Source organism: Buteo buteo, chromosome 2, assembly GCF_964188355.1.
Source record: "Buteo buteo chromosome 2, bButBut1.hap1.1, whole genome shotgun sequence".
NCBI lineage: Eukaryota > Metazoa > Chordata > Aves > Accipitriformes > Accipitridae > Buteo > Buteo buteo.
The window spans coordinates 1685349-1712901 of NC_134172.1; the positions used below are offsets into that span (position 1 = coordinate 1685349).

Genomic DNA, 27553 nt, shown 5'->3' on the forward strand with positions numbered 1-27553 from the left:
CGCCTCCCCCGCGCCTTGTCCCCGCCCGGCCACCGTAAGGCGGCCCTCACACACCCCCCCCCACCCCCCCCACTTCCGCCTCCCTCCGCTTCCGGGAGAGACCGGAAGAGGTGGGTGCCATGGCAACGGCGTACACAACCCCCGCTGGCCGCCGCGGCTTCTCCTCGCCCGGGCCCGGTTGAGGAGGGGACGCAGGTAGGTGAGGGGTGGGGGCTGCCCCCGGGGGTCACCCCCTCCTCAGGGCCTTGTCGTCAGCCGCCTCCTCCGGCCGTGGTGTCCCCACAGGCCGCATCAGCCCCGCAGGCTTTGTCCCCCTCCCCCAGGACTTGTCGTCGTCCCCCCCCCCCGGCAAGGCCTCGCCTCATGCCCCCCAGGCTTTGTTCCCCTCACTCAGGCGATGTCTCCGTAGGCCTTGCTCTCCCTCTCGCCGTCCCCCAGCCTCACCTCCTCAAGACCTTGTGTCCCCACCATCTTCACCCCCCCACGTCTGCTAAAACATGGACGATCTTTTCCCTGTCCCCACAGCCCCCGCCTCGGCCCCAGCTCCCTCTCAGGTCACCTCCTTTGCCCTCCTCTCCAGCAAGCGGGGCTGTGGCCATGGCTGTCCACGGCACTCCCTCTGTTGCTTGTTATCTCGGCCATCCTCATGCCCTCATCCCACCTCTTCTGTCATCTCTCCTAGGCCCCCATTATCAGTGCAGCCGTGTCACCAAACGCCTCGCATCCCGCAGTGTCTGGCTGGTTTGCAGTCAGCTGGGAAGGCAGAAGGTAATTTGGGGGTCTTCTCTTTCCCGTTCTTCTTGGGGCAGAGGTGGCCCCAGGCGTGCAGATGGCCTGGGTGCTGAGGCAGAACTGGGCTTTTGATGTTGAACTGGGTGGATTCAATGCTGAAAGCATCACTGGAGTTTTAATTCTAGGGACAGCCTCATGGTCACCACCTCAAAAGCAGCTTTGCCTCTCCAGTGTTTAGATTTGGCCCAGGCTTTTGTCCATCTGTGGTGGATAAGCTTAGATCTCTCAGAAAACTGCACTTCACTGCTCTGGGTACACATTTCTGTGCCAATCGGCCCCAAAATCCCCATCTAAAATTTCCCTTTGGCATTAATCTTTGTGTAGGCACGTTGGTGTCTGCCTCCATTGCAGAGATAACTGTGTTTCCATTAATTCTGAGTATAAATAGTCTGTTAGTCTTGAGACTAACTAGTCGGGGAGCCCTGCTGGCTTCAGCTGCTGTGTAAGGAGTGACCAAGGAACTTGGGTTTGGCACCTTGTCATAAAGAGCTTCAAAACCGACGGCCCGAGTTGTGAATTGTGATTTGCTTTGCTTGCTTGGTTTATGTTACGGGTGCTGAATGATGAGCGAAGGTAACAGCAAGTCTCGCTCTTGTCCTTTCAACATTTCCTGTTTGAACCAGGGGCGGATGATTTAGCGGTGAAACAGCCAGAAACGTTTTTGGTTAGCTGACCAGTAAACATGTAGGTTTTTTCATAGTGCCTCAATAAAAATTCCACTGCAGACAAAAAAAACCCACAATTACTAATCAGATTGGTTGGATGCTTGGGGTATTGCTAATGAGCTGGAGAGCTTGTGGTCTCTAGTCTGTTGGTTAGGAGTCTGCCAGAGAGGTGTTTCCCAGTTTCCTTCCCGTCTTCTAACGTTAGTAAATACTCCCAGGAGTAATTTGCTTTTGTCCTAACATCGAACAGTGGGCATTGCTGCAGTGAGGAAAATTCCACTCGTTTGGAATTTGTTCTGTCTCTCTCTGATTCATATTAGAGTTTTTGCCTAAAATTTTCCCCTGCTCCTTCTTCCTGCTGTGCTTCTTGCTGCAGCTTTGAAGAAATAAGGCACATGCCCCTCCAGCATGGGGTTATATTTGCGTAGCAGAGTTTTGTGATCTCTAACAATCCTGATAACCAGATAAGTAGCATTCCTACGCTGGTTACCAACTTTAAAACTCCGTGTCTGTTTCCATTTCACTTGTACCTGTGCTGCTCCTGCCTTTATTTATGCAGCGCTGGCAAATATTTTGGCAGCTTTTTGTGTGTGTCACTTAGAGCTGAATCCTTATGGTGACGTCTGTGCACTTCTTTATCACCGTGCTTTTTCACAGATCATTTATTTGAAGACAGTCGCCGATGCTGAAGAGATTATGGTCGCGGTAACGTAGCTCTATTTTGGATTCTACAGTGGGCATTGTGTTGGCATCGCTGCGGTAGTCGAGGAAAAGGACAAGGCGCCCACGGTACCTTTACCAGGTAGTTGTTCAAATGGTCACCTCTCTTTTAAATAAAGAGAAGTCTTGGTTCAACTCACATGTCTATGTTTCTTTTTAAAGGAGTCACAGCAGATAAGGTGAATAAAAATACTTAATATACAAGGGATACAAAGATCTAGTCCGAAATTAGAAGTTGTCACTAGATATTACACAACTATTGGGCACAGGCTGTCTGTAGGAAACAGCCGAGAGAAAACACGGGATCTGCATGTTCCAGGGATTTAAAAATACTCAGTCCATGTTTCTTAGATGGGGCTTTAGCAGCTGGATGTATCCTCTGAGCCCTCCTCTGGTGGATTTTAGCCAGCAAATCCTCTAGCTTTGCCAGATATTGACAGCCGCTTACTGAACTTGCATTGACCAGAAGAGCAACACAAGAATTTCACCAGGAGTTGTCAGGCACGTGACTTTTTTTATTCTGGAAACTTTAAGATCAGGTGTTCATTAGGAAGTTTAATATATTTTTGCGTATCAGTATAAAGAAGGGGTTACAAAGATATGAGAAATGCATATGCAATACAGACTGTAAACAAGGTAATTGCTGCTCAGAGCATTGGAAATGTTGGCATACCAATGGGCTTGCACGGTCCTTTGCAGTGCTGTTGAGTTCCTTCAGGCTTGGTTTCACCTATACCACGTTTTACTCAAAGCCTCAGAAGCTTGAAACACAGTTCTGGATGAGCTGACCTTACAAAACAAGGCTGTGTGTGCCTTCACACACAGAAAACACTAGACAAAGGAAAATCCATCTCGTATTCCTGCAATTGTTTTGCTTTGCAAGGCTAAGAGGAAGAAAAGCTTGTGTTGTCAAACACTAATGTGCCTGATACACAAAAGGAAATCATGATCGGTAAGACCCTTCTCTTTTTACATGCTCAGTTTTCTGAGCAGAACAACGCTGCAAAGAATTTTCAGCAACTGTTTGCCCACAGTTGCTTTTAATAAAGAGTAGAAAGTGCAGCTGAACATTTGTCAACGTTGTATTTTTAAACTTGACTACTCTGTAGCTTACCTTTTCATGACAAATAACATTTAATTTCATTTTAGCGAGTGCAACATTGTTGATTTTTCCCTTTTTTCCCTCTCTAGTTAGAATGGATGCAGTAGAAAAGAGAGTCCATACATTTGTGCGAGTCAAGCCAACAGCTAATTTTGCTCAAGATATGATCAAGTTTGGGCCAGACAACAAGGTAGAGAAAAAGAGATTGCAAGTGTGAAAGGTTTGGAATTTGATTTCAGTTTTGCCCACAGAAATGCAGAATTCTTCCATTCCTTAAGGCCATGCATAACTTTTTGGTGCATGTTGTTTCATGTGTTCCTGCATGCTGTGCTCTGTGCTGACAGTAGCTCATGGTTTTGTATCAGCAAGCATGACTATGGAAAACATACTTCTTGTGGTACAGTCACTAGAGAAGATCCTCAAACTCTGACTGTTCCTTGAGGAATTCCTAGTGGTAACCACCGTTTCAGCCTAAGAGGTCTCCCTGTGGTACAGTCTATTTCTATCTCCCCTTATGAAATCAGACACATCACTGAAAGGTAAACAGATGAGCTTAGCCACATTTCCTTTTTTTTAAAGTATCTATTACCAGAAAATACCATCAAGATCAGTAAAACAATATTATTATTTGTGCTCCGTTTTCTACTTACCTCCAGGTCTTCAGTGGGTATTTTTTTTTCAGACAATAACTGCTGAAACTCCTCATGGCTATCAAAGTTATCTTCATCTCTTTTTGGGTTTCAGACCATAGATATATACATCAGAAAAGATGCCAAGAAAGGAGTTGTGAATAACAGGCAGACTGACTGGTCCTTTAGACTGGATGGCGTCCTTCACAATACCTCCCAGGAACTGGCTTATGAGACTGTGGCTAAGAAATTGGTGTCTGAAGCTTTAATTGGCTATAATGGTAATTTGTTGCTATTTTTATTATTTTGACAATAAGTGTAGATTTGATCTGAGGGAGAGATCCTTTTGATGTTCCATCTGAGAAATGCAGAGGCTCCCTCCTAAGTTTATTCTTTCGCTTTTGAATCTTTTCTAGGCACGATAATGTGCTATGGGCAAACGGGGGCTGGTAAAACTTACACAATGACGGGAGCAACTGCTGAGTACAAGCATCGAGGAATCATACCCCGAGCTATACAGCAGGTACTGGATTTGAGTGGGAAAAGAGGCTGGAAGGAATCACAAGGTCAGCTCTTGCTGATACTCATTAAAGTGTTTTAACACAGTGAATATGTTTTATGTTTATCTCCACCGGTCCTTTTTTTTTGCTTCATTTTATCTAAGTAATGATCATTAAAGAAGTAAAGGAGGCTGTAAAACATAGTTACTTTGTACCTTCGTTTTACTACACCGTGACCTTGTTCACTGATAACGGCTATGTTTCAGAGCATTGGGATGGTGTTGGCTTGAAACATGCTGATTTGTCGGTCCGTTGCTGCATAAAGACGTCCCTGTCCAGAGGCACAAGTCTACCACTGCTCTGAGGGGGCAGATCTGCTTATGTTTAGGCAGCAATACTGCAGAATGCTCTCCACTCCCACAAAGACAACTGACGTGCTCGGTGTGGGGCTGACACAACACATACAACCTGAAACGAAGATGGGAGGAATTCTGTAGTTCTGCTTTACTGTCAGTTGCAGAGGTTGTTCCTGTTTAATTCTACCAGCTCACATAAAGTACATGCTGCTTCCCAAATGTAAGCAGGCCTTCAAAATTGTTGTTTTCAAAGCTATCATTTTGCGAAATCATTAAAACCGTTGACTTAGCCCTGTCAGCCCTCAGACAACCACAGTTCAGAATTAGCTACATGTACACAGATGCACTTGTAGCTGCACAGAAAGTTATAAATAGCTTCTCTGGAAAGCCATAAATAGCTAATAATTCTGTTTGTGAGCTAGCACCGCCACTGACAAACTCTTTGTTTTTGTATAGGTCTTCAAAGCAACTGCACATTCTGTTGATCCGTTCATCACTGTCCGAATATCCTACCTGGAAATCTACAATGAGACCTTGTTTGACCTTCTGTCCACCATGACCAGCAATGGGACCAGTGACATGCAGATGGCTGTAGTGGATTGCCCGCAGGGTGTTTATGTGAAGGGCCTATCTATACATTCAGTTAGCCACGAGGAAGATGCTTTAAATCTCCTTTTTGAGGCAAGAAAAAACAAATATTACACTTCATCTGATTGTTATATTTATTGGCTTAGCTGAGGGAGGAGGCAGTAAAGCAGGAGGTTTGTGTCCAGGATGGCTGCAGGGAGGTTCAGGCCTCTTTGTTCTCTTTATTGTGGATAAAAGAACTGGTAACTCTTTGTAGCCCTGTTCTTGCAAGGAAAATGTCCCTGGCACAGAGATTCTGGAAGATCTCTGTGGAGAAACCCTGTTTTTAGTGTACGCCAGAGCAAGTCAAGTGATGGAGGAAATATGTTGAGGTGACACCACAGAACATAGTAGTGTTGGAGATTCCAGGCAGCACCAAAATAGTGAAGGCAGCCGCAGAATCTGCCTTCATTTCAAAAGCCTTGTCTGAAATACCAGCCACCTCACCGACCCCTTCAGCCGACTGAGATCCCAGACAGCCAAAAAGACTTGTTTTCATTACCCTGGTTATCACATAAGGGTGTCAGTGAGTGACTCAGTACAAAGTATAGAATATTTGGGATCCTTTTAGACCCACCAGCTGACCGACACTGGAATTTCTTCCTGAAAACCACACCTGCCTGTCCTAGCTATGTCAATGCTCCAAGAAAAAAGAGTCTTACCAGCGACATCTTTGGCAGATAGGCTGGGATGGTCATGGCATAGGTACCGTTAGTCAGATTTTATGGCAGGGACTTTCATACAGTGGGTTGGATTTGTGAAGGGAGTTTGCTTACTTATGTCTGCATCTTTCATTTACTTGTGTGTACTTTACTTCATAAGGAAAACATGAATAAATAATTGGTTCTGTATGCAGGAAGCATATTCTTACCAGGAGCCATCTGGTGTCCTTAAAATCTTTCACTTGCCTTTTTAATAATGGGACTGTGTTGTCCTAAGCTAGCCTCTGTGATTTGCAGGAGCTCCCATTTCCTTTTTAATGAGTAGAAGGATGATGATAATGCAGCTTAACTTGAGATCTATAGACAGAAAAAGTACAAATGATGCCTGGGGATCCATTCAGGTCCTTAGATGAGTTCTGTGTGTGGTTCTAGGTTCACAGAGAAAGCTCCAGGGTTTGAAGAAGCTGCCCACTATGCTGTGACTCTTCATCTGTGGAGTGAGGCTATAGCATTTACCTAGAGATCTTCACCTTCATCCTTGCTCTTAGATTTACACTCCCTAGTGTGGAGCCAGTCACTGACCTTCCAGCTCTCAAAGGTCATTGTCCTTTGAGACCCAGGCAGATCAGTCGGCTGTGAAACCTGTTGACAAGTGCACTTCTATGCTGTAGAGCCTTCCGTTTCCTTTTCTGCCTTGCCAGCCTGGCAGCACAGCTCTGTGATAGACTGGTGCTCCTAACAAGCAGTTGCAACATAATTTTCGATGTTGCTTTCTTTTCCTGTAAGTAGGCATTACAAATTTGTGGCTATCATTTCTGTGTGAGTTTTCTATGACATTTAAAGCTTGGGGAGCTCTTTGGTTTTCTAGTCATCAAGAAACTGAAACAGCCGGGGAGGTATTGCCTCTGAACAAGGCTTGCCTGACTGTTCCTCAAAAAGCCACAATTCTGTGACCCGAGCCTTGAAAGTGGAAATGCAGATAATGTGGTCTCCGGTAAAAGGCATTATTACAGTAAACAGTGACCTTTACCAACTGCACCATGAAATGCTTTGAGGGGTCTTTGAGTAAGAAAGCAAGGCAAATACGGTGAGCTCCTGCTCTGACTGCTCTAACCAACTGGTTGGTGTTACGGGCTCTGCAGAGTGAGGATTGAACCACTGTTTATTTAGAATCATAGAATCATTTAAGTTGGAAAAGACCTTCAACATCATTGAGTCCAACCATCAACCATGCCCACTAAACCATGTTCTGGAGTGCCTTGTCTATGTGCTTTTTGAATACCTCCAGGGATGGTGACTCAACCACTTCCTTGGGCAGCCTATTCCAATGTCTGACAACCCTCTCAGTAAAATATTTTTTCCTAATATACAACCTAAATCTCCCTTGCCTCAACTTGAGACCATTTCCTCTTGTCCTATCTCCAGCCACCTGACAGAAGAGACCAGCACCCACAACTAACTGTGTGGATTTCTGATTTCCCTTTATTCTACCAATGCAAAAGTTTAAAAACACTGTCCTGAATTTTTACTTCATTTGCAGGGTGAGACCAACAGAATGATAGCAGAGCACACACTGAATAAAAATTCATCCAGATCCCATTGCATCTTTACTATTTATATTGAGGTAAGAGCTCCAGCAGTTTTCCTAGGGACTCAAATGGCTGATGATCTTTACATGTCTGTTTTTTACTGTATTTCAGTTTTGTCTACTGTTAAGTACAGTTTATATTATTTTCTCCCTCAGTCTCGTTTCAGAGTTTTCTCAGATGTCAAATGCATTAACTCTAAAATCAACTTAATAGATCTGGCAGGCTCAGAGAGACTGAGCAAGACTGGAGTAAGTAATGGAAGAAATATTTCAGTGAAGAGTCTAGTAATCAACATGGTGGAGGTGAAATTCTGGGTTTTCCCCACAACAGAGTTCAACCTGTGATAAGTAGGAGGGACTGTGACAAATTGTAAGTCACATTAACACATCAGAGGGTGCTCAGTTGTTTGCAGCTGCTGTGTATCGTTTCTAAGTCCACATGTATGTGACTCCCATCCTGGATGTGCCTTCCAACCTAACCTATATTCAGTTAGTTAATTCGAGTTAATTTCTCCATGAAAGAAAGGGCTAGAGCCATCAACTGTTAAGACAAAGGACCTCTGATTTTCCTCTTCATTCTATGAGTGACAGTGCAAATCCCCCACTCCTGGTCACAGCACGCAAACCCTTGAAACTTTCTTAGAGCATTAGGGCTCAACAACTGAAAGCTGCTCACGTCCTGTGTGACATTCTGTATTGATCAGAATAGAAATCGCATCAGCCTGTTGACAAATATATAATTTACCCTTTGGGAAGGAAAGCCAGTGGTCCTTGTAGACTTGTAATGAAAACCTGACGTCTCTGAAAACTTGTTTTCAGACTGAAGAAAGCTCTAGATCACAAATGTATTGGGTCTGAATTAGATCCTTACCCTCGCAGTCAAGTGGAGATGTACCCTCAGTAAGGAACATGCTCTCTTCTGCGGTTTGGCCAGAAACATGTGTTGTGGAAGCTTTGCCTTTTGATCTTCATTACAGTCTGAAGGACAGGTTCTGAAAGAAGCCACGTACATCAACAAGTCTCTGTCATTCCTTGAACAAATCATCATTGCCTTGGCTGATCCTAAGAGGGAACACATCCCCTTCCGGCAGAGCAAGCTCACTCACGTTCTTAAGGACTCACTAGGTAAGAGCTGTGCATTACAACAGCCCCAAATAGTTCCTAGAAAACAATGTTTTTTCAGTGAGCATATTAAGTCCTAAGGCCATAACATACAAACACATGGAACTCATCATCATTCTCAGGATGTCTGTTTTTCCTCATCAAATAAAACAGCAGGCACAGGAGACAGTACAAAGCTCACACTGATCAAGCCAGTAGAAATTAACAAAACCTTTGTTAGAATACTTTAAAAAACTACCACCAAAAAAACCCCCAACCCAGCATGTTATAAACCTTTTCAGATGCTCCTGCTTTAGGATCAGGCTACAGATGATAAACACAAAGCTGTGGTACATTGTGAATCCACAGGAAAGTCTTATACTCTTGGAATGCAGGCTGGAGACATGGGTGGAGAAAGCAGCTGAAAACAGGCTGTAGACATTTGTGTGGAGTAACCGAAGTCATCAGAAATAAGAGTGATGTTTGAGGCATTCCAAGTACAAGTCTTGCGTTGCTTTTAGGAAAGGCAGTGACTATGTCCTGCCAGGTTCCCCGCTATTAGATTTAGGCCAAAGGCTTTTAAAATCCTCTGCTGCAGTTTTCCTGATTTCAGGCTTTCACAGTTTGTATTCCCATCCATCTTACTGCATCATCGCCACATGAGAAACACATTTTACCTTTATTCTTAAGTCATTCTGTGCCACTGTGTTTCTGTACCCATGGGAACTTTAGAGGGACAGTTAGAAACTGGCTGTGTTCTTTGTTGCTTCTTTTTCTCTATTTTAGTCAGCACATAATATAATACATTCCAGAAAAGGAAACAATAAAAACCCCCAAATTATATTCTTTGCTTTTTTTTTCTTTTAAAATTTTCCCAGGGGGAAACTGCAATACTGTCCTAGTGGCAAATATCTGTGGGGAAGCTGTGCATGTGGAAGAGACTGTAAGTTGAACTGATTTCTGCAGAATTAAAGTCTTGTTCCTGCTACTGTTGCAATTGGCCGTAGCTTGGTTTAAAGAATAGTCTCTGGAGGGCCATGGCAGAAGTCCCAGAGAAACATCCTGCCTAATTCATCAGAAACATTGGATAGCTCATCTTATCTCAAAGGCTCAGAAAACAGATTGCTCTGCCAATCTGCTTTGTGATGCAGACGAGTAGTAACTGGCCCTGGGGAAAATGAGAGCCTGAAATAGAACAGGCACAAGCAGCTAAAATCTGAGCACACTGGATAGTGTTAATTATTACTGTTGGTTCAACTCTATGAATGTGTTTGAATGGTACATTCAAAGAAGAAGGCCAAATGAGGTCAATGGAATCACACCAGTTCACATCAGAGCCGAGCTGGCTTTCTGCTGGTTCAGGAATCAGGAGTAACCTCCTAACAGTAAAGTTTTTTAACCTGTGAAATAATTAAATTGTGGAAAGTCTCACTGTTTGAACTGGATCAGCTTAACCACATCTGTAACACAGAGAATGGAATCACTCTCCTCTTTGCCAAGAAAGTTTTAGGTAGCAAAAAAATGTAAACACAGACACCTGTTAGGCAGTTGACTTCAAGACAGAGTTGTTTTTATCATCTCCTCCTTGTGTTCTGATAGCATCTAGAAACTTGTAATATTACTGAGAAGACAGCTGCTATACTTTGCATCAAGAAGAGGATTTTCAGGCTGCAGGGGCTTACTCTCAAGATACCACGGTTGCAGGAATTAAGGTTGAAGGCCATTGATGTGTGATTTGGAGTTTTTAGGGTCTGAGTGTTATTTTGATTAGAAATGGGAATGGGTATTTTTGAGGTCGCAACTCTGGAACAAAGAGCTGTCCGCATGCAGAACAGAGAAGACAAAGACATCCTCTGAAGCTGGCTAATCACATAGAAGCCAGTGAGCGCTAGAGGATATGCTCCTGGAATTAGATATTCTATACTGCTCCCTGCAGTTAAATAGCTGTTGTATTTCTGTGTTCTGGGATCCCATATGATTAAGTAGTAACAGATTCTGAAAATTATATCCTTGACAATATGTCTTTCAGTTACTTAAGCTCATGTTTTTCAGTTGTCTTCTCTTCGTTTTGCTACCAGAATGAAATGGATCACAACAGAGCCAATCCTTAATGAGACATATGACCGAGAGGTATGTAGAGAAGGGGAATGGAAGAAGGCATATTTTCTCAGGTTCATAAATATTTAGGGTAATGACCTTAAAAACCAGAGGGCAATTCGGTAGCTTAATGAATTACCACTCATCAGCCAAGCTGACATTGCTAAATTTAGGTATATGATAGAATGGATTAGTATGAAACTTTTTTTCATTGGTATTTAATTACAGTTTCCTTGAATATGCTAGAGGGTACAGTCATGCACATGGTCACATCTTCCCTGACACGTGGTAATTCTTTCAACTGCATGCATATGAGCCCTTAATTTTTCTGATAAGATTCACCTATTAACAGAGATATTATGTTGTGGACTGCTCCCCTGGTATGTGGGGAAATCACCTCCAGTCCTACCTGCAGCTTTAGACAGCATTATCCCTGTTGCTGCTGGTAACATAACATTTTTGCCACAATTACAAAACTTGTTTAAACAAGGAAATAATTTAAAGGAAACAATCATAGTATTTTAGATGTCCCGAGTGCACTTTCACAGCTGAAACAGAGCTGGCAGCGGTAAATGCTTTATGAATTACTGATAGCCCAGAGAACAAGTTTAGAGTTATCTGATCTGTAACACATGTGGTGTGTGTGAGAGCCCTGCTGTATTTCATGGTCCGATCTCATTGGCAAGCAGAGAAACAGCTGGGGAGTTTCCTCCAACAGCTTCCAGAAGAAGCTGTACAACAGACTGTCTTTTCCTCTTCAGTCCCTTCCATTTTTGTTGAGATGGGTGGAGTAGAAAAGCGTAGCCGAAAGAGTAACGTTTAAGGAAGCTACTGTGCTTTGATGCTCAACAAGTAGCTTGAAAAGTGGCTCAGTAGCCAATTCGCACTCAATCCCAAGGAGATTTGTGTACCCACACCTTTCTGGAAACACATTCGAAATAGTGAATGCTTGAAGATATTCCACGTTATGGAGAAATTCAGTCAAATACACCACAGGAGGCTCCCTCCTCTATTAAAGTTAATGTCAGAACTCAGTAAGTGTCAGAGTGGAAACCTGCATATTTTTTCGCTTTCAAGATAATATCTCATAGTCTGGAACCTGATGACCCCTACAGTATCAGATCAGGAAAGCATCAAATTAAAAAACAGGTGGCCCTTCTTTTATGGCTTAGGCTGACTCTGCAGGCAGTACACCCAGGATACAACAGAAGCTGTCCTGTTGGAAGTTAATCAAAGGCAAAGTGATTTCCAGACCCACTACTTCACTGATGCAAACCTGACAGCAAGCCCTGGGGGAGCTGGTACACAGCTGTGATGTTCTCTGGCAGCCAGTTTAATGCTGCTTTTCAGCAGTTTTTTCTCCAATAGCATTTTGTCATTTGCTCACCCTTTTGTTTTCTGCCTAGGGGACCGTGAAGGCTTTGGAGAAGGAGATTATTCTTCTGAAGCAGGAACTGGCCATGCATGACAGCTTGGTAAGGAATAGGCTGCAACATCTTAGATGGGACTAGTTAAGGCTTTGTCATGATCTTTGTTTTGCAGTAGGATCAGTTAACTCAGTGTCCAGTGTGATCGTATTCTTCCTTCTGCTTTCAGCACTGTCTTTTGGGGTTTAGGCAAAGTTCTGAAGATCCCATGCAGTGAGACTGTGTTGTAGCTTCAGTCCCCAGCCACTGTAGATGTTTTTTTCAGAATCTTGAAGGCCTCCTCTTGTTTGATTGAAATGTGAAGAGGAATGCATTGCTTTCAGTCTACTCCCAAGTCCCATGTCCTGTCAACTCAGATGATGAGAAGTCGCAGTCAGAAATTAAACATAAGGCTTCCTTGGGCACAGTAGAGCAATGTCAGGTGTTCAGCACACTAGTACTTGCTCAGCTTTTTGTAATTCACGGATACTCAGTTGTTCCCCTTTTTTCTTAGGTAAATCGTTCTTTCGTGACTTATGACCCTCTGACTGACATCCAGATAGCAGGGATTAAGTCTCAAGTCCATAAATACCTAAAAGGAGCCATTGATGAAATTGATGTAAGTAGCTTTCTAGTGGGGAAGGACTTAAATACTGATTCCATCCCATTTTACTCCCAGACGGAAGCAATGAAAATGTCTTCTGAAGAGGCTGTCTTTAACCCCCAAAGCGCTACAGAATTGTAATTTAATTTTTTTGCATGTTAAGGACTGTCTCCTTGTTTTCATTCCATTTTTGCTTTTTGGGAAGCTTGAGACTTCCCCTCAGTCGTGAAACCCTTTGAATTGGTTTCTTTGGAACTTCTTTAAAGAATTAATGTCAAAATTTTGCCCTGCCAACATCAGACTAAATCTTTGCAAGGTGTGTTGCCAAAATATATCCAGTCTCTTAGAGACAGGTTCATTAGGGCAGTGTCTCTCAACTTGAAACTACCTGTTGACTGCAAAATGATTGCAAAACAAAATAGCAAAAGTCCTGCGTACAGAAATATTCCTGTGTGGACAAACTGGAAAACAAACAAAATATAAGGAAATGGAAGTCATAAATGCACAGTCAGAGTTACTGTAAAGTTTTGTTTGATTGTGAACAGAAGCCAGTGTGACAACAGTGCAGAAGTTGCTGGAAGACTGTTTTCCAAACAGTTAGATAACCCTTTAGTTTAAACAAAACACTTGAGACACTCCCTCTCATTTAATGTAATCATTATCTTCTCTCAAAGTCCCTGTTCTCTCCCTCCAGCAGGCAGGAGTGGAGCAGAATAAAGGCTTACATGAAGGTGTGTTTTACCTGGCCTGCAAAATGTGATGTGGGTGGGTGTGGAGCAGGGAAGGTAGAGAAGGACTAAGGAGTTTCACACAGGGAAGGATGGCACTGAAGAATCTTTTAGAGAGAGGGTTGAGAACAGAGATAGTGCATTTCATCGCTTGGTCCAGTCTTTTGGACTACGGGAGAGCTGAGTGCAGATTCCTGCTCAGCTGCAGACTGCCCATTACTTATCTGTCCATGCCTCTGCTCATCATCCCCTAAACGGCGACAGCAGTATGACTCGACTGCACTGATTTGTTATCATGGGTAAGAGGGCTAAAGATAGTGCTCTGGCAGTTCCAAGTACTCGGGCAGTCTTGGGCAGCAGTGAAAAGAGAAGTAGCATCATAATCCGCAAAGTCAGTAGTTTCCATCTATGTCATTTGCAAAATTATTGTAAATAATTCATTAATTTGATGGCTATGCACTCCATGGAACTTACCACAGTCTTTCAGATTCCTTTTGCTTTAAAAATTGTCTCAGAGTGAGCAATGTATCCACCTGCAGCCTGACTCTCAAGTGCAGGATAAAGGTAACTCTCCTTGAGTGTGGATACCTAGCAAGTGGAAAGCAGAGCTCTCACAATCTGAAATATTTCAATCAGTACAGCTAACCACAGCATAGAAATGCCTATCTGTATCTTCACTGCATACATCTTTTCCTCAGATAGTGAACATCAGGCAAGTCCGGGAGGTATTTAAGCAGTTCAAACTGATTGTAAGGTAAGATATCCAAGGTTGATGCATTTCACAGTAAGGTTTAGAAATTTGACCAAGCTTTTGTCTGTGATATCACACTTACTGTGACATCGGTGAAGAATCAGTATGAAGTACAGGGAATAACTTGTAACAGAGAACACAATTTTGGACAAATTCTGCTGGCTTTTGCACAAGAAGACTATTGCCTGTAACCTTCCAGTGCTCGTAAGTCACATGCAAAGTCCCTTGATGGTAAACTTCACTGGTTAAAGTCTGCTTGGCAAATATACCATCACCGAGCATAAACTGTGCAGGATCCCTAGTCATGGAGCATACCTCCATAGTGCGAGGCAGTCTGCAAACAGATCAAAAGAAAAATGAAACTCTGTAGGATGAGATGATATGAACTGGTGTAACCACACCAGCATCTAAAAGTCATCAGATTTACTTTTTTTTTTTAGAGATCATAGCAAAGGAAGGTCATAAAGCAACTTGGAGGAACATGATAAGAGGGGTCTGTGGCTATTTCCAAGGAGGTGCTTTCTGATGTGTGGTGTGGGATGGGAGACAGCGTGAAAGTGGCTATTCGAAAATGTCAACAATGGATGATGAAAGTTGTTTTTTAGGCTGGAGGAGGGAAGGTAAATGACAGGCTGGAAAAAAATCCTAAAAATGAGGACAAGCAGCTTCCGTGTCATGAAATAGAAAACAAAGAAGAGTATTAGGGCAACCCACCCACTCCCTGCCCCACCAACCTTTCCAGCAATGGTCTGGCTAGGCAGTAGAGGTTGCTACTCACAAGAGTGACATTGGGATATTGCTGTAGAAAATCTGCCTGCACTTGAGAAACTTGTGTGAAGACAAGCGTCTGTGGTACATCATCAGACTGGGCAGTCAGGCATTGCTGGGACCCAAGACCAAAATGGGTTTCATGGTAAAATTTTGCCTGATTTCTTTTTTAACTTGGGAATCCTTTTATTGTTCTGAAACAGTGGGCTTTAGTCTTTTTTAACTTGCAGGTTCTCTAACAATTTTCATTCTCATATAGTGTATTTAAGCCTACTGACAATGCTTTACTCCTTCCCTTTCAGTGAAAAAAATCACTCAGTTTGAAAATCACTAGGTTAAAGTAAGGTGATGGAACTGAACAGAGGTAATATTATTTGATCTGGACCATTAAAAGGTTATGTGAAGTATTAAAATAGCCATCAAAAAGCTTCCATGTCTAAGACGCCTAAGGGGACATCACAGAAAAAGAAAGGAAGAGGAGAATGGAAAAAGGTTACAATGGTTATGGGGAAGAAAAGGAGCAGCAAGGTGGGGTGTTTGGGAATAAGATCATGGGTAAAAGATGGCTTTCTTTGGAAATCTGATATTGGCAGATATTACAGGTTTTGACATACGAAATAGTCCTCCTTGAACACAATGGTAAGGGGCTGTTTTCTACCCTAGTCAACAGGAGCGTGAAGTGGAGGCCAGATTACGAAGCAAGTATGCTCTGATAGACAAAAATGACTTTGCTGCTGTTGCTGCTGTTCAGAAGGTAATGCGGGGTGCTTCAGGCTGGCCCAGAATCTATCTTATAATTGGCTTCTCTGCTGCTGAACCTTGAATCGCCTCAAGTTCTCAACTTCTCCCCGCTGAAATCTGAAGCTCAGAAATGTTAATGGGATGAGTGTGTCATAAAACGTGCACAGAGCAGAGGTGCACCAGTTAACAAAGTGGCATTCATATCAGCAGAGCATTAGACCCATTATCTGAACAGAATAATTTATTAAATGGGAATGAAGAAAATATAAACTAGAAGGTGACCTGTCTGTCAATCAGTTGCAGAAGGCAGGGTCAGATTGCCTGCCTCTGCTAAGATAACTCTTTTAAGCCTTATAATTTCTAGAGAAAAGTAAATGTATCATATGTAAACCATAAATCCAGATGTAGGACTCTATCTTATAGTTTATAATCTATTTTTCATTACTTATTTCCATCTGTGAAATATTTTCTTTCTGAAGTGGTTATTTCCTTGCCTTGGTTTTACCCGGTAAAGTGGATAAAATAATCATTATCTGTTATGCAGAGTCATATACTTGTCCTGTGGCTTAACTGAAGATGCTTTGCATTTTTTTGGAAGAAAGGCAGAAGGGAAAATGCAAAGTATTTGTATAACAGAAGCACATAGTCTCTAACAGGCCTATTCAAGTCTTTACTTTAAGAAGTGGAAATCAAAACAGAAACCTGATTTAGGTAGATTTTAGTGCTTAATGGTGCCTCTGTTTTATGGTTGAGGCAATATGAGAAATAGTATAAGAAACGTAGTTATAATACGTATCTTCGCTAAATGAAGACTTCTGAGGGTGCTTTTATTTCTGCAAGTCTAGACCCAAGTTATTCTCCCCCTAAGTGGCTGAAACATTTGACATATGAATTTGAGGATAATTTTGGCCCTATTTTAGTTTTCACTTCATTCTTACAGATGTGTTTCCCTGAAATACTTGGTAGTACCTACAGATTTCCAGATTAGAGCGTACCACAGGATGGAATAGCTGCTGGGCAAGGGCTGTATAGCTTTTGTGGTCTAGACAGCTACAGATCTAATGCTTCCTGGTCCATGTTTTATTTCTTCTTGCTTCCAGGCAGGTGTGGTTGATGTCGATGGCCATTTGGTGCGGGAAGAGGATGGACAGGCTTCTGGGACTAGAACTACTCCTTTTTCATCCAGACGTGGTGGGAAGAAGAAATCCAGGAAAAGCAATGAGCAGCCCAAGTGAGTTTAGTAGCCAGGCAGCTCTCCCTTTTCTCTGATAATGTGTCATCACAGTGACTGGTTCTGGTCAAGGTGTGATGAGCAGCCCACGGAGGAAGGCAGAGATGAAGCTGGCTTAACGGGTGTGTCGAAGTTCTGTATTTCTTCAAGGATGACATACCAGCATAGTGCTGGAAGGGTTTGTGGTGTCCTTATGGCCACCAGCCACACCATCAGGAGGGTGTTAGGGGAACGTGTGTGGCCGGCAGGCACAGCCTGTAGTAGGGTAGATCTCTATTATGGGGAAGATTTACTGCGAACAGTTTGTCTGTGTGTCTGTTACGGATGAACCAAGACCACAGAGCGCTGCACAGGGTGTGAGCTGTGGACACAGGGCGTGGACAGGCTTTGAGCTGAAGAGCTTGCAGCCAGCACAGACAGGGTTAGCCTGTGACAAGAGAGGTGGAGAGTTGAACACGCAGGTGGGGTAAGAGTCCTGTGGTGGTGTCAGAAGACATGTTAAACCTTCAGTTTTTCTTTGAAGTGTTAGGTAGAAGGAGATCTGCTAAGTGGAAGGGGAGGAAGGGACAGTAGACAAAGGAGCAGATAAGGAGAAGAGATTTTGAGAGGGAAGGGGGAACTAGCAATCAGTACTGAGCAGAGCAAGATCCTCCAATTTATAGAAGTGAGGTCCCTGCATTGGCAGTTTCTAGAACTACTTCTGTGGCCAAGAGCATCTGCTTGGTTCCTCCCTGACATTTTCACAAAGTCCGTGTGTTAGAGAGGAGAGGAACCACCAAGGCTTTAGTATCCACATGACACAGTGAACTCCTCTGTGCAGTCCTGTTTTTTAGGTAGATGGAAGGAGATTTGGCAAGCACTTTTCTATATCTCTTTGAAGTCACACTGTCCCCTGCAGACAAGGCTGGGTGTTGTTTGTGGAGGTTAGCTGAGGGAGAAGAACAGAGAGATGGGCTTCATTTAGATGTGGGGTTAGATCAAATCCTAGGGGATTCAGTTTGTAGGTTCTTCTGAAGGTAAAGACGGTTATCCTGTCTGCAGGTGTGCCTCAATCCAGACAGGGTGGGACTGTTGTCCTTGTGATCTTTCTCAAGAGAGCTAGTCCAGCCTGGGCTGTGTTCTACAGTATTTGCTAAACAAGGCAGCTCCTCTACTCTAGGAAGTAAGGATGTGTGAGAACAAGGCTGATCTTATTCCTTGTCAGTAGATATTTCATTGCAAATGTTGGTAGAAGCTATGTCAGACTGCTAGTTTTTGAATCAGCAAAGCTAGCACCTGCAGCATGTTTTGGTTCCAGTTTCCTGTTATGAAGAAATTAATTAATCTGGTTCATCTTTTTCCCCTTGTCAGGAAAGACAGAATTGGGAGCTCTCTTTCTGGGAGAGATCTGGATGTTTTTTTACCATCAAAAAGTCAGGTAATAATTTCCACCAAGGATCTGGATGTGAAAGAGGGAGTAAGGAGCCAGGATACAGCAAATATTGAGGCAGAGCTCTCAAAGCCAGCTCCCGTGGATGATTCCCAGCGGCCCAGGTAAGCTTTCCCTGTAAGGGAGTATATCCCCTTTGCCAGAGGGTGGTTTACAGTCGAGTGATTGCATTGTGTTGCCCTAGTACAACTACCTGCTTCAAAGTAAAGAGGAGAGATTCAGAGGTATTCATTGCTTGGATGCAGAAATACATTGTAGGACAGCAGTGATTGTATGGACACCCTGTGTACCAAAGTATGTTGGTGGCAGTCATCTCCTCCATCTGCTTTGAGCTCTGTCCTGATCAGTTGCTCTATTAAGTGTGAAGTCTCTGAAAATCACAGCACTCTTCACCCTTTGGTTAGTAGTAGAAGTGCACAGAAACCTCATGTCCAGCCACAAAACCCCGCGCAGTCATGAAAATGGGTCAATAGCTGCACAAGATCATGGCAGGAGGTGCCATATCAAGACAGAATAGTGGAGAACGGCCAAAAATGCAGCAATGTGCCAGTTGTCTGCTTGTACCACGACAAAGAATTTAGCATGCAAGGGCAGCACTGAATTGCATTTCATTCTGGATGGAGTTGATGGGATGAAAAATGTTAAGGGGAAGGACTCTTTCCAGGAGGATGTGCTCAACAACATGAGGCTGTTCAACTCACAGGAGCTCAGCCAGGACCCCACACAAACCAGTCTGGACACCACTTTTCCCATCACTAGCCATCTTTTCTTGCTGAGTGCTCTCAAGCTACTAGCAATGCAGCTCTGAAGTATTGCGAGCACCTGCATTGCCTGTGCTGTAGATGACCAGTCCTTGCTTGTTCCTGCTACCGAGGGAGAGCATCACAGTGAAGCTGTCCCAGGAGAATTTACTCCTGAAGCACCTTAACATGTTATCGTGTTCCTCCATGCCCTCTGCATGTGCTTTAGTATTCTTCTGAAAGTCCTGTGGCTGGCAGTGAAGGCTGCTGCTGCAGCTGCATAAGGCACAACTCAGAGTTCTTAAAGTAGCTCAGTCACTGGCTGTCAAAACTGTAGCTGTGGCAGTCTGCCCAGTGGCTGTTGTTTACAGCGCTTTGCCAGCAGTTTGGCACAGAAAGCAGTCTCACGTAGCCTTTGAGGAGTTTGAAAAATGCCCTTAAGAGGTCAATCAGAGGAGGGCAGTAGTTAGAGTTTTGCTTTAACCAGTTTGGTCTGAGGAATGTGGAGACTTCTAGCTACCTTCTGCTACCAGATCTAGCCTGCTCACCACAAACAACCGTACGCAGCACAGAGCAGCATCCATGGGAGTGTGACATTCTCCTGAGGGACTCTCCTTTTGCCCATTGTGATTTGTGTTGAAGCAAGAGCTGGTGTTCCTGGGGGCACGTTTGCATCAAAGCCATTTCATAGGAAAGTCAGGATTGATGCATACCACTTTGAATTCAGTCTTTCTAAACAGGCAAGACTTAAAAGCCATAGGCGGCAGCATTGTAGAGCTGGCCAATGCACGCAGCTATGGGGTTTGGTTGGCAGAGTTGACTGGTCTGTACTGAGAATCCAGCGAGGAAAGAGCAAAGGCATTTCTGTTGAACAGAACAATAGGGATGAACAGTATTCATTATTTTTCTGAAAATTCAGACCATTAAAGGTCCACTTTCCAGGGAAGACTCAATGCTGAGGCATCCCTGAGGAATGTAGTTTCTATGTAAATAACTCTTTCTTCTGGGAGTAGTAGGGGGTAAGCGGGTATGAAGGTTGGCACAGAGACGGTACCAGGGTGCAGCTAGCACAGCGAGATCCTCAAAGGGCCCATTGAAATACCATCCACAAACCTCAGCTATGGCAACTCCCATGAACTGTGTCGTGCTGCAGGGCAGAACAAACTGACCTCCCCATGTCTGCGTGTGTTTTCTTTGAATTCTGTTGCAGCTCCCCTCCATCCAAGCCCGTGGCATTTGAGCAGTTTAAGGAGGAGTGCGGAAGTGAGATCAGCCGGATCTTTAAAGAGAACAAAAGCATCCTCCTTGCCAGGAAGAAGAGAAGCAGTACAGTAGCACAGAGGATCAACTTCATCAAGCGTGAGATGGAGGGCATCAAAAAGGCTCTGGAGGCTCAGAAGCAGGAGCGGTGGCAGCAGGGTAAGTCACTGTGTGGAGACTGGCCATCCAGAATCTGACAGAAGAGGGAAGCTGCTGGTTTCAAAGCAGTTCTGATGGTGAGACCACTAGACCACCACTGCTGCTTCCCAGGGCAGTGGGGCAGGCTGGGCTTTATGGCCTAGCTCTGCAGCTGGCCTTGTGGTTTGCCACCTGATTCCTCCACCTGAGTCCTCCACACTTCAGCATCATCGAGTCGTGCTACTCAGGCTTTACACTAGTGAGGTGATCTGCAGTCAGGTTGATTCCTCACCCCACACTTTGATGGATTAGGCGGTGTACTGCTGACAAATGCAGGTCAGTACAGTGTAGAAATCATGGGTAGCAGGCTTGCCCTTACTGTGGTGGAGACGTACTGCATCTCCTACAGCTTGATTTCATCTAGATTAGGGTTTGGTTTATGAAAGTCAAAATCCCAAACTGCAAGGTACTAGAGGAAAAAATGGGGTAAATGCCTTCCTACTTTGCTGCGGCAGATATTTGTTAGGTGGAGTATACCTGGATGAGACTAGGAAGTGTGTCAGGTTTCGTGGTCCCTGCAGCAGGGCTCCCAAGAGTCAGTGCTGTTACGTTCTGCAGAGGAGTGGAGAAGAAATGCCTCTGGGCGAGGAGAGAAATCTGAAACAAATGGCTTTAACAGCAGAGTGGTCTAGAGTGCTCTGCATGTGATGGTGAGGAAGTAGCAGTGGTGTTCCTTGCATGCAAGGAGGACAGCAAAACAACTCAGTTCTGTGAAACTACAGCCTTAACTACTGCCAGGCAATTAGCGGGAAATAAGAAGGAATGAGAGAGAAAGAGAATGGTCACCAGCAAGCAGGCCCTGACTAGAGAATGAGGACCAGAGAGTCAGACCCAGAGTGAATGCTGCTCTACTGGTTTCTGTTTCTCTTCCTACAGAGAGACTTTTATGACCATGCTTTGCAAGGGCCCTTTTCCCATAGGGTCTGATCCTGCAAGATGCAAAGCTCTTTTGGCTAAACGATGAACAAATCAGCTTGAATCCATATCGAAGTAAGGGTCTGTCTTTTAATGGATTCATTGCTTCTTTTGGGCCTTTGCTTTTTATGGTGACACCTACCAACTGGTGGTTTATTGTGGATGCTGGAAACCACAGGAATAAACTGATTTGAAGGAAACCAAGAACAAGAGATGTTTGTCATAGGGAAGTAGCACTGGCTCAACTGTGCCCAAATGGGTGACCAGCCCTTTGTCTCAAAAACCCTTACTCTGGCTGCCCAGGGAGTTTTTCAGTAGGAGCCATAAAAGCCCTAGGTGATACCCTCCAGCAGGCTGTCATGTGGGTGTCTTTCTGTGGAGCCTGGTCCCTCCCCTTCATCTGCACGTGTCCCAGTTCGGGGAGGACTGATGTCTGAGCGGGTTCAGGAGTTCATCAGTGATTTCTGCCACACGCCACTCCAACACTGTATTTGTAGAAAGCATGTCTAAGGAAATGTCAATTGTGTGGTTAACCTCAGTATAACTGGGTAACTACCGTGTGGTTCAAAGTATAATGACTGTTCTTTGTCCCTCTCCACCCTCATGAGAAACCTTCGTTTCCTTTCTTTACCCTCCAGGAGAGTATGTTGATGAGGAAGGACAGATCATAATTGATGAGCAGGAGTTTTTACTCATCATGAAGCTGAAAGACCTGAAGGAAGAGTACAGGTCTGGTTATGCTGAACTGCAGGACCTCAAGGCAGAAATCCAGTACTGCCAGCATCTGGTGGACCGGTGCCGGAACAAACTCATCTCAGGTACTGGCTTGCCAGAGCAGTTTCTGAGCAGCCTCCAGTTTAGCTGGGCTGCTTGATAGCAGCTCGGTACTGAAGCACTTCACAGACATGTTGCATATAAGCCAAGCCCATGTCATTCCCTGTTGTCATTTTTCTTGTTGCCTTCCAGACTTGTTTTTTATTGATGATTGGGTAGGTTTTTTTGACATTACACTGAATTGCTGCAGATTCTCTCTCACAGATAATGGCATACTGCTCCTTGGTCACGCCACTAGATGCAATGCTGTGGGTAAGAGCTTTTCACAATGAGGTTGACAATAATGCTCCCACTGATGGCCCTGGTTCTCACCCTTGATTTCATTTAATTAGAGATGGTAGCTAAGGAACTGCACTGGGCCAGGGCTTTGGCTCTGGACTACAGATGTCTCCTCTGTAGCCCTGTGAGATTCAGGTTCCAGCGTTGCAGCACCGGCGCCTTGGCAGGAAGCAGAGCTTGGTCATTCTAGTTCTTCACGAGCACCACCCTCATGGTGATGAGTCACATCTCTGCTCAAGATGATCCCCCGGATTTGTCCCGTGTGATGGAAGACAGTAGGTGTACGAACGCCAGAGTCCCAAACATTTGGATGCTGTGCACATGGCAACACTTTATTTTCTACACACTTGCCAGAGCACAACTTGTATCTATCAGTGCATCCCATGCTGAAAAAAATGCACAGCTTGTTCCAGGAGATAGACAGGGCCAAATCGTAACTGGGCAGAAACTTTGCCACTGGTTTGCATTGGATCCGGGTTTGGCATTTTTTGGGTGCTCCAGATGTTTGCTGTTTGTTTCAACATACAGGCATGGACTTATTCAATATCTGTGCCATCCCAGAGTGAAGAGGTCATCTGAGCGCTAAAACCGGGGTAAAAAGTCAGCGGTGTTGCATCATGTCCACAGTGCCTAGCAAGATCAGGGCTCTGCGTTTAACCTTGTTTGTCCTTCATGACTCCCAGGACAGAAAGCAGCTCCATTCCTGGTGTCCCTCCTGGGCAGCACAGCCTTCTTCAGGGGCTGTGGGCTCTCCCGCTCCGTGGGGACACATGCCAGAGGAATGGAGCAGAGCACAGATGTATGCTGCTGTTTGCAGCGGGTGTCTGGGAAATGGCCAGTATTAATAAGGACAGAATTCCTGCTGCATCGCAGCACCTGCTGTGTGTTATCACTGGCTGTTAGGGGGTGGAAAGCGGCTGTGCTTCTGTAGCATTTGGAATTGAAATCTGAACCCCAAATGTGCTGACCTCTCAAAATGGCTAGCTCCAGGCTGGATGGCTCCCTGTCTCCGGGATGCAGGAGCAGTGCCATCTCGCGGCCAGCCGCCTCTCGGGCTGCACAAGTCCAGGGGACTGTCCCCAGAGCCAGCCACCACGTCCCAGCCACCTCGCAGGCAGCAAGGACTGGCGGCAGCCTGCCTCAGCGCGGCCGATGCCAGCTGACAGCGCCTGTCCTTTTTAACCAACTTTTCTAACAGTTTGAAATTCAAGAGCTTGGAGTTCTGAGGTCCCATCTGAGAGTTTAAAAGCACCGAAGTCCCGTCTGAATCACAGGCAGGGAGCCAGAAGCAATCCACCCTTGTCTCTTTGGTCATTACAGCCCGGTTTAATGCCCTCTGCTTTGCTTTGCAGAGTTTGAGATCTGGTACAGTGAGTCTTTCCTTATCCCCAAGGATGTGCGGGAAGCTCTGAAGCCCGGTGGCAACATCAGACCTGGAATGATTCCCATAAACAGAGTCATGTGCCTGGTGAGTTGTCCTGGCAGCTCTGCTTATTCTCCTTGATAGCCACGCGTGGCATGGTAATAAGGGCACAACTAAGCCTGTGGGAGGAGGAGGTCATGGCAACTCTGCCTCTTTCTCGAAGCAGAGTGGCTGGCATTGAAATGCTATCTGCTATGATGCAGAGAGCAACTATCTGGAGATACATCTTGCTTTCACATTAGCTTTACCATTAAGAGGCTAAAATAGGACAGAGTGATTGAAGTACCCAGTCATCTGCTGACTATCAGTAATCAGGCAAACTGCCCAGAGGTGCAAGGGGTAGTTGGGAGGCTTCTTTCCAGTCTGTATGATCTGTAATGTTTACAGCTAAGCTATTGTGTTTCGTCTTGTGGCAACTGGTACATAGCCAGTCCTCCATTTAGAAACCACCACTTTGGGGTACCCGGGGTCTTTTGTCATTCCTGACAAAGCACAGTTCTCTTAAGCTTCTCATTTACCAGACTGCTTCTTTGCATTATTCTCTTCTGAAGTCATTCCAGGTTTTGTCCTTCATTGCTAAATATCAGACTCAAAACCTTCAGACTGTTTGATAGGAACGTGGTGGCAGTGTTTCCACTCCGTCTGGCATGACGAAGTGATGGACAGCAAGGAGGGAGATCCCACCCTGGCTGTGAGGGGGAACCAGCTCTTTGTAGGTGTAACACATCTCCATTACTGCTGCTTAACCTCAGCAGATCACAGAGAACAGCCAGTGGGGACAAGTCCTAGGTCCATCTCTCCCAGGAGCCCGTCCCCACCAGGAGCAGGGGGCACCCACAGGTCTTTGGGAAAGAGTGTAAGCAGGGCGTGAGCTGTGTGACCCCTTTCCTAAATGCACAGCCCCATTTCTAGCCAACGTGTAGTGGGGGACAGGATGGCTTTGGCTTTTTAGAAGGAAAACAGAAAAGGAACTCTTTTGTCTCCAGGTGTCTGCTTATTTTGACTGCAAATCTCAGTGAAGCATTTTCTTTACTCCCTTCTAGAAAGGCATGTGAAGAGCTTTAAAGCTGATCAGAGACAGGTTCTTCCCATCCTACTGAATTAGTTCCCTTGAGGGTATGAGTAACAAACATGATGTGAGGAAAAAAAAATGTAGCAAGTTTACTTTTAAAGAGAATGTTGTGATCTACCAGACTGTGGAAGATTTCAGATACAGATGCAGACCTGTATAGGAAAGAGCAAGAAAAACCAACCCAACCCAACCCCCATTTGGCGTTGACCCCAAAGCCTAATGAGGTCAATAGGAAAACCCTGACTGACTGCATGGGCCCAGGATGTCACTCTTTGGGGAAAAGAGGAAATCCATCACTAGTCACTTTTACTAACCCAAGTTACTCAATGTATTCATAGAAACTCCCTTAATGGTTTCCAGTCCAGCATTTCTTGTCATCACATCAATTATAACCCCAAAGATGCATGAAGCATGCCTTTTAGCAATGCTTTGCAGCTGTGTCAAGTTGTTGATGTTACGGGCAGAAATCTCCAGGCGGAGGATAAACAGTGTCCCTGGTGATGTTGCTCAGTGCTGGTTTCTCCTCTTGTTCCTTTTACTGGGCAGTTCACTACAGCTTCCCAGTCTGTGTCACTGGCCTTGCTGAGGCCCCGTACTGGTCTGGGAAGCAACCACCTGCTTTTTCTCTGGGGGTTTGTTTTCTCCTTAGAAGCATTTTCCCTTTTCCAGACTGGCTCTTCATTTACTGTTCTAATCCATTTCTCCAGGGTGTGCATCTTTTGCTCTTGGCTTGATTCGGTTTGGCCACCTGCCTTTTATCACACCAGAATTTCACTGTCACCTTCTCCAAGCAACACATGAACCACCACAGAGGTGACCTAAGAATCTGCTAGAGTTATCCTCAAATCTGAAAACATCATAGACAAGCTGGTATCTTAAAAAATTGTGCTTCATTCAATCCATGTTCCTCTTCAGCGCACTCACGCCTTCCAGATGGTTTCCTGGAGAAGCGTGGGTGTGGACATCAGCAAGCTGGGCTCAGGGGGGACCACACTGAAGCTCAGACTTCCTTCACGCTGTGAGATTATCTTGCAGTGGAAGGAAGATTGTCCTATGTGTAGTTATAGGCAGACCATGGCTGTGAGAAGATGGCTGAGGGAACTCCTTTTGGGGCTTTACACTTGCAGGTAGATTTTGCCCAAAGTCCTGCCCAAATCTGCTCACCTAAAGCATGGGAACAGGGGACTTCCGACTTCTGAGGCTTCAGAGAGATTGTTGAATCAGCGTGCAAGGCGGCAAACAGGATCTGTTGACCTATATGTCTCCAGATGTGTGTTTTTCACATGGAGCGGGGTCTGTCTTTCTGCTGGCAGGAGGAAGACGAACAGGACAGGTTTGAGCGGATGCAGGAGACAACGCTGCCAGCCTGCCCAGCTTCGGTCTCATTCTACAAGGCGAGAATGAAGACTGATCAAAAGGTAATCTCAGCTGGGCCCTGAGATTTCCACATACCCCTGCCAATGTACACTGGGAGAGCAATTCTGTGCCTCACTGCCAGGTGCGGTGTAGGGCTCTTCCCGAATGGATGCCATTTTGGCTGTAGCCTTTTGGAAGCTGCTGGTTTGGTTCTGTAGCACAACTAAGGTCTTTGAAATATTCTTTGTCTCTGGCTGATGTAAAGGCCCCATCCTGTGCTGGTCTCCTGCTAAAAAAGAATCTCAGCACTTCTCACTTTCTGGTTCCTTCCTGGCAAGGGGTCACCATAAGATACCACTGAGGCCCGGAGCTTAGCAGGACTTTCAAAAAGATTGGGTGCTTATGAGTAACAGGGCTGCACAACTACATCAGTAAGCATTTTTAAGGAAAACATCTCAAAACCAGCTTTTCAGTGCCTGGGTGGAGAATTTCCCAGGGCTTCTTATGCCCTCCTTTGAGCCTGGTGGGATCTGCCACTGGTAGAGCAATGCTGGTGTGATGGGGCTTATTTGGGCAGCTTTTTTCCAGCACCACTTGGGAAGGTTGGGAAGGTGTTTGGGGTTTTTTTTCAGGAAAAAAGCTTTTACAGGTGAGAATTCTGCTCTGAAAACTGACCTCACGTTAATGATCCTTTTTTGTTTTCTGTTGCCAGCATGCGTACACCAGAACCATGTCATCCCTCGAGCAAATGCGCAAGAAACCCGGACTCATCACAGCAGCTGGGAAGAATAAACCCCTGTCGTTTCTGCATGTCATGTAGCAGATTCAGGCTCAGCCTGGAACCCACCATTCAGTAAGCAATGTCACCTCAGAAAGTGCCTTGTGTTCATGTCCACAATAGATTTGTCAAAAATAAACAGTAGGGGAAAAAAAACCCCAACCCACCCAACTTTTGTGCAGCTAGACTGACAGTTATTGG

General features: G+C 44.9%; 1 protein-coding gene across 2 annotated transcripts; it reads left to right on the forward strand.

Annotated features, from left to right (window-relative positions):
• Nucleotides 1–95: 95 nt before the first annotated feature.
• Nucleotides 96–27524, forward strand: KIF9 (kinesin family member 9). 2 transcript variants are annotated; one of them, XM_075043548.1, is made up of 23 exons: nucleotides 96–195; nucleotides 683–768; nucleotides 2115–2259; nucleotides 3369–3469; nucleotides 4024–4189; nucleotides 4325–4431; nucleotides 5221–5445; nucleotides 7594–7677; nucleotides 7798–7890; nucleotides 8619–8766; nucleotides 9621–9685; nucleotides 10795–10872; nucleotides 12246–12314; nucleotides 12760–12864; nucleotides 14276–14331; nucleotides 15760–15850; nucleotides 16938–17068; nucleotides 18419–18601; nucleotides 20448–20656; nucleotides 22249–22428; nucleotides 24076–24191; nucleotides 26532–26636; nucleotides 27287–27524. In XM_075043548.1, the coding sequence occupies exons 4-23, from the start codon at nucleotides 3374–3376 to the stop codon at nucleotides 27392–27394; spliced, it is 2415 nt and encodes an 804-aa protein (XP_074899649.1). In that variant the 5' UTR covers nucleotides 96–195; nucleotides 683–768; nucleotides 2115–2259; nucleotides 3369–3373; the 3' UTR covers nucleotides 27395–27524. The 2 variants fall into 2 exon arrangements, with proteins under 2 accessions (XP_074899649.1, XP_074899658.1); XM_075043557.1 differs by lacking the exons at nucleotides 7594–7677; nucleotides 7798–7890; nucleotides 8619–8766; ... (11 more) ...; nucleotides 26532–26636; nucleotides 27287–27524 and having other exon boundaries at nucleotides 5221–6260.
• Nucleotides 27525–27553: the final 29 nt, after the last annotated feature.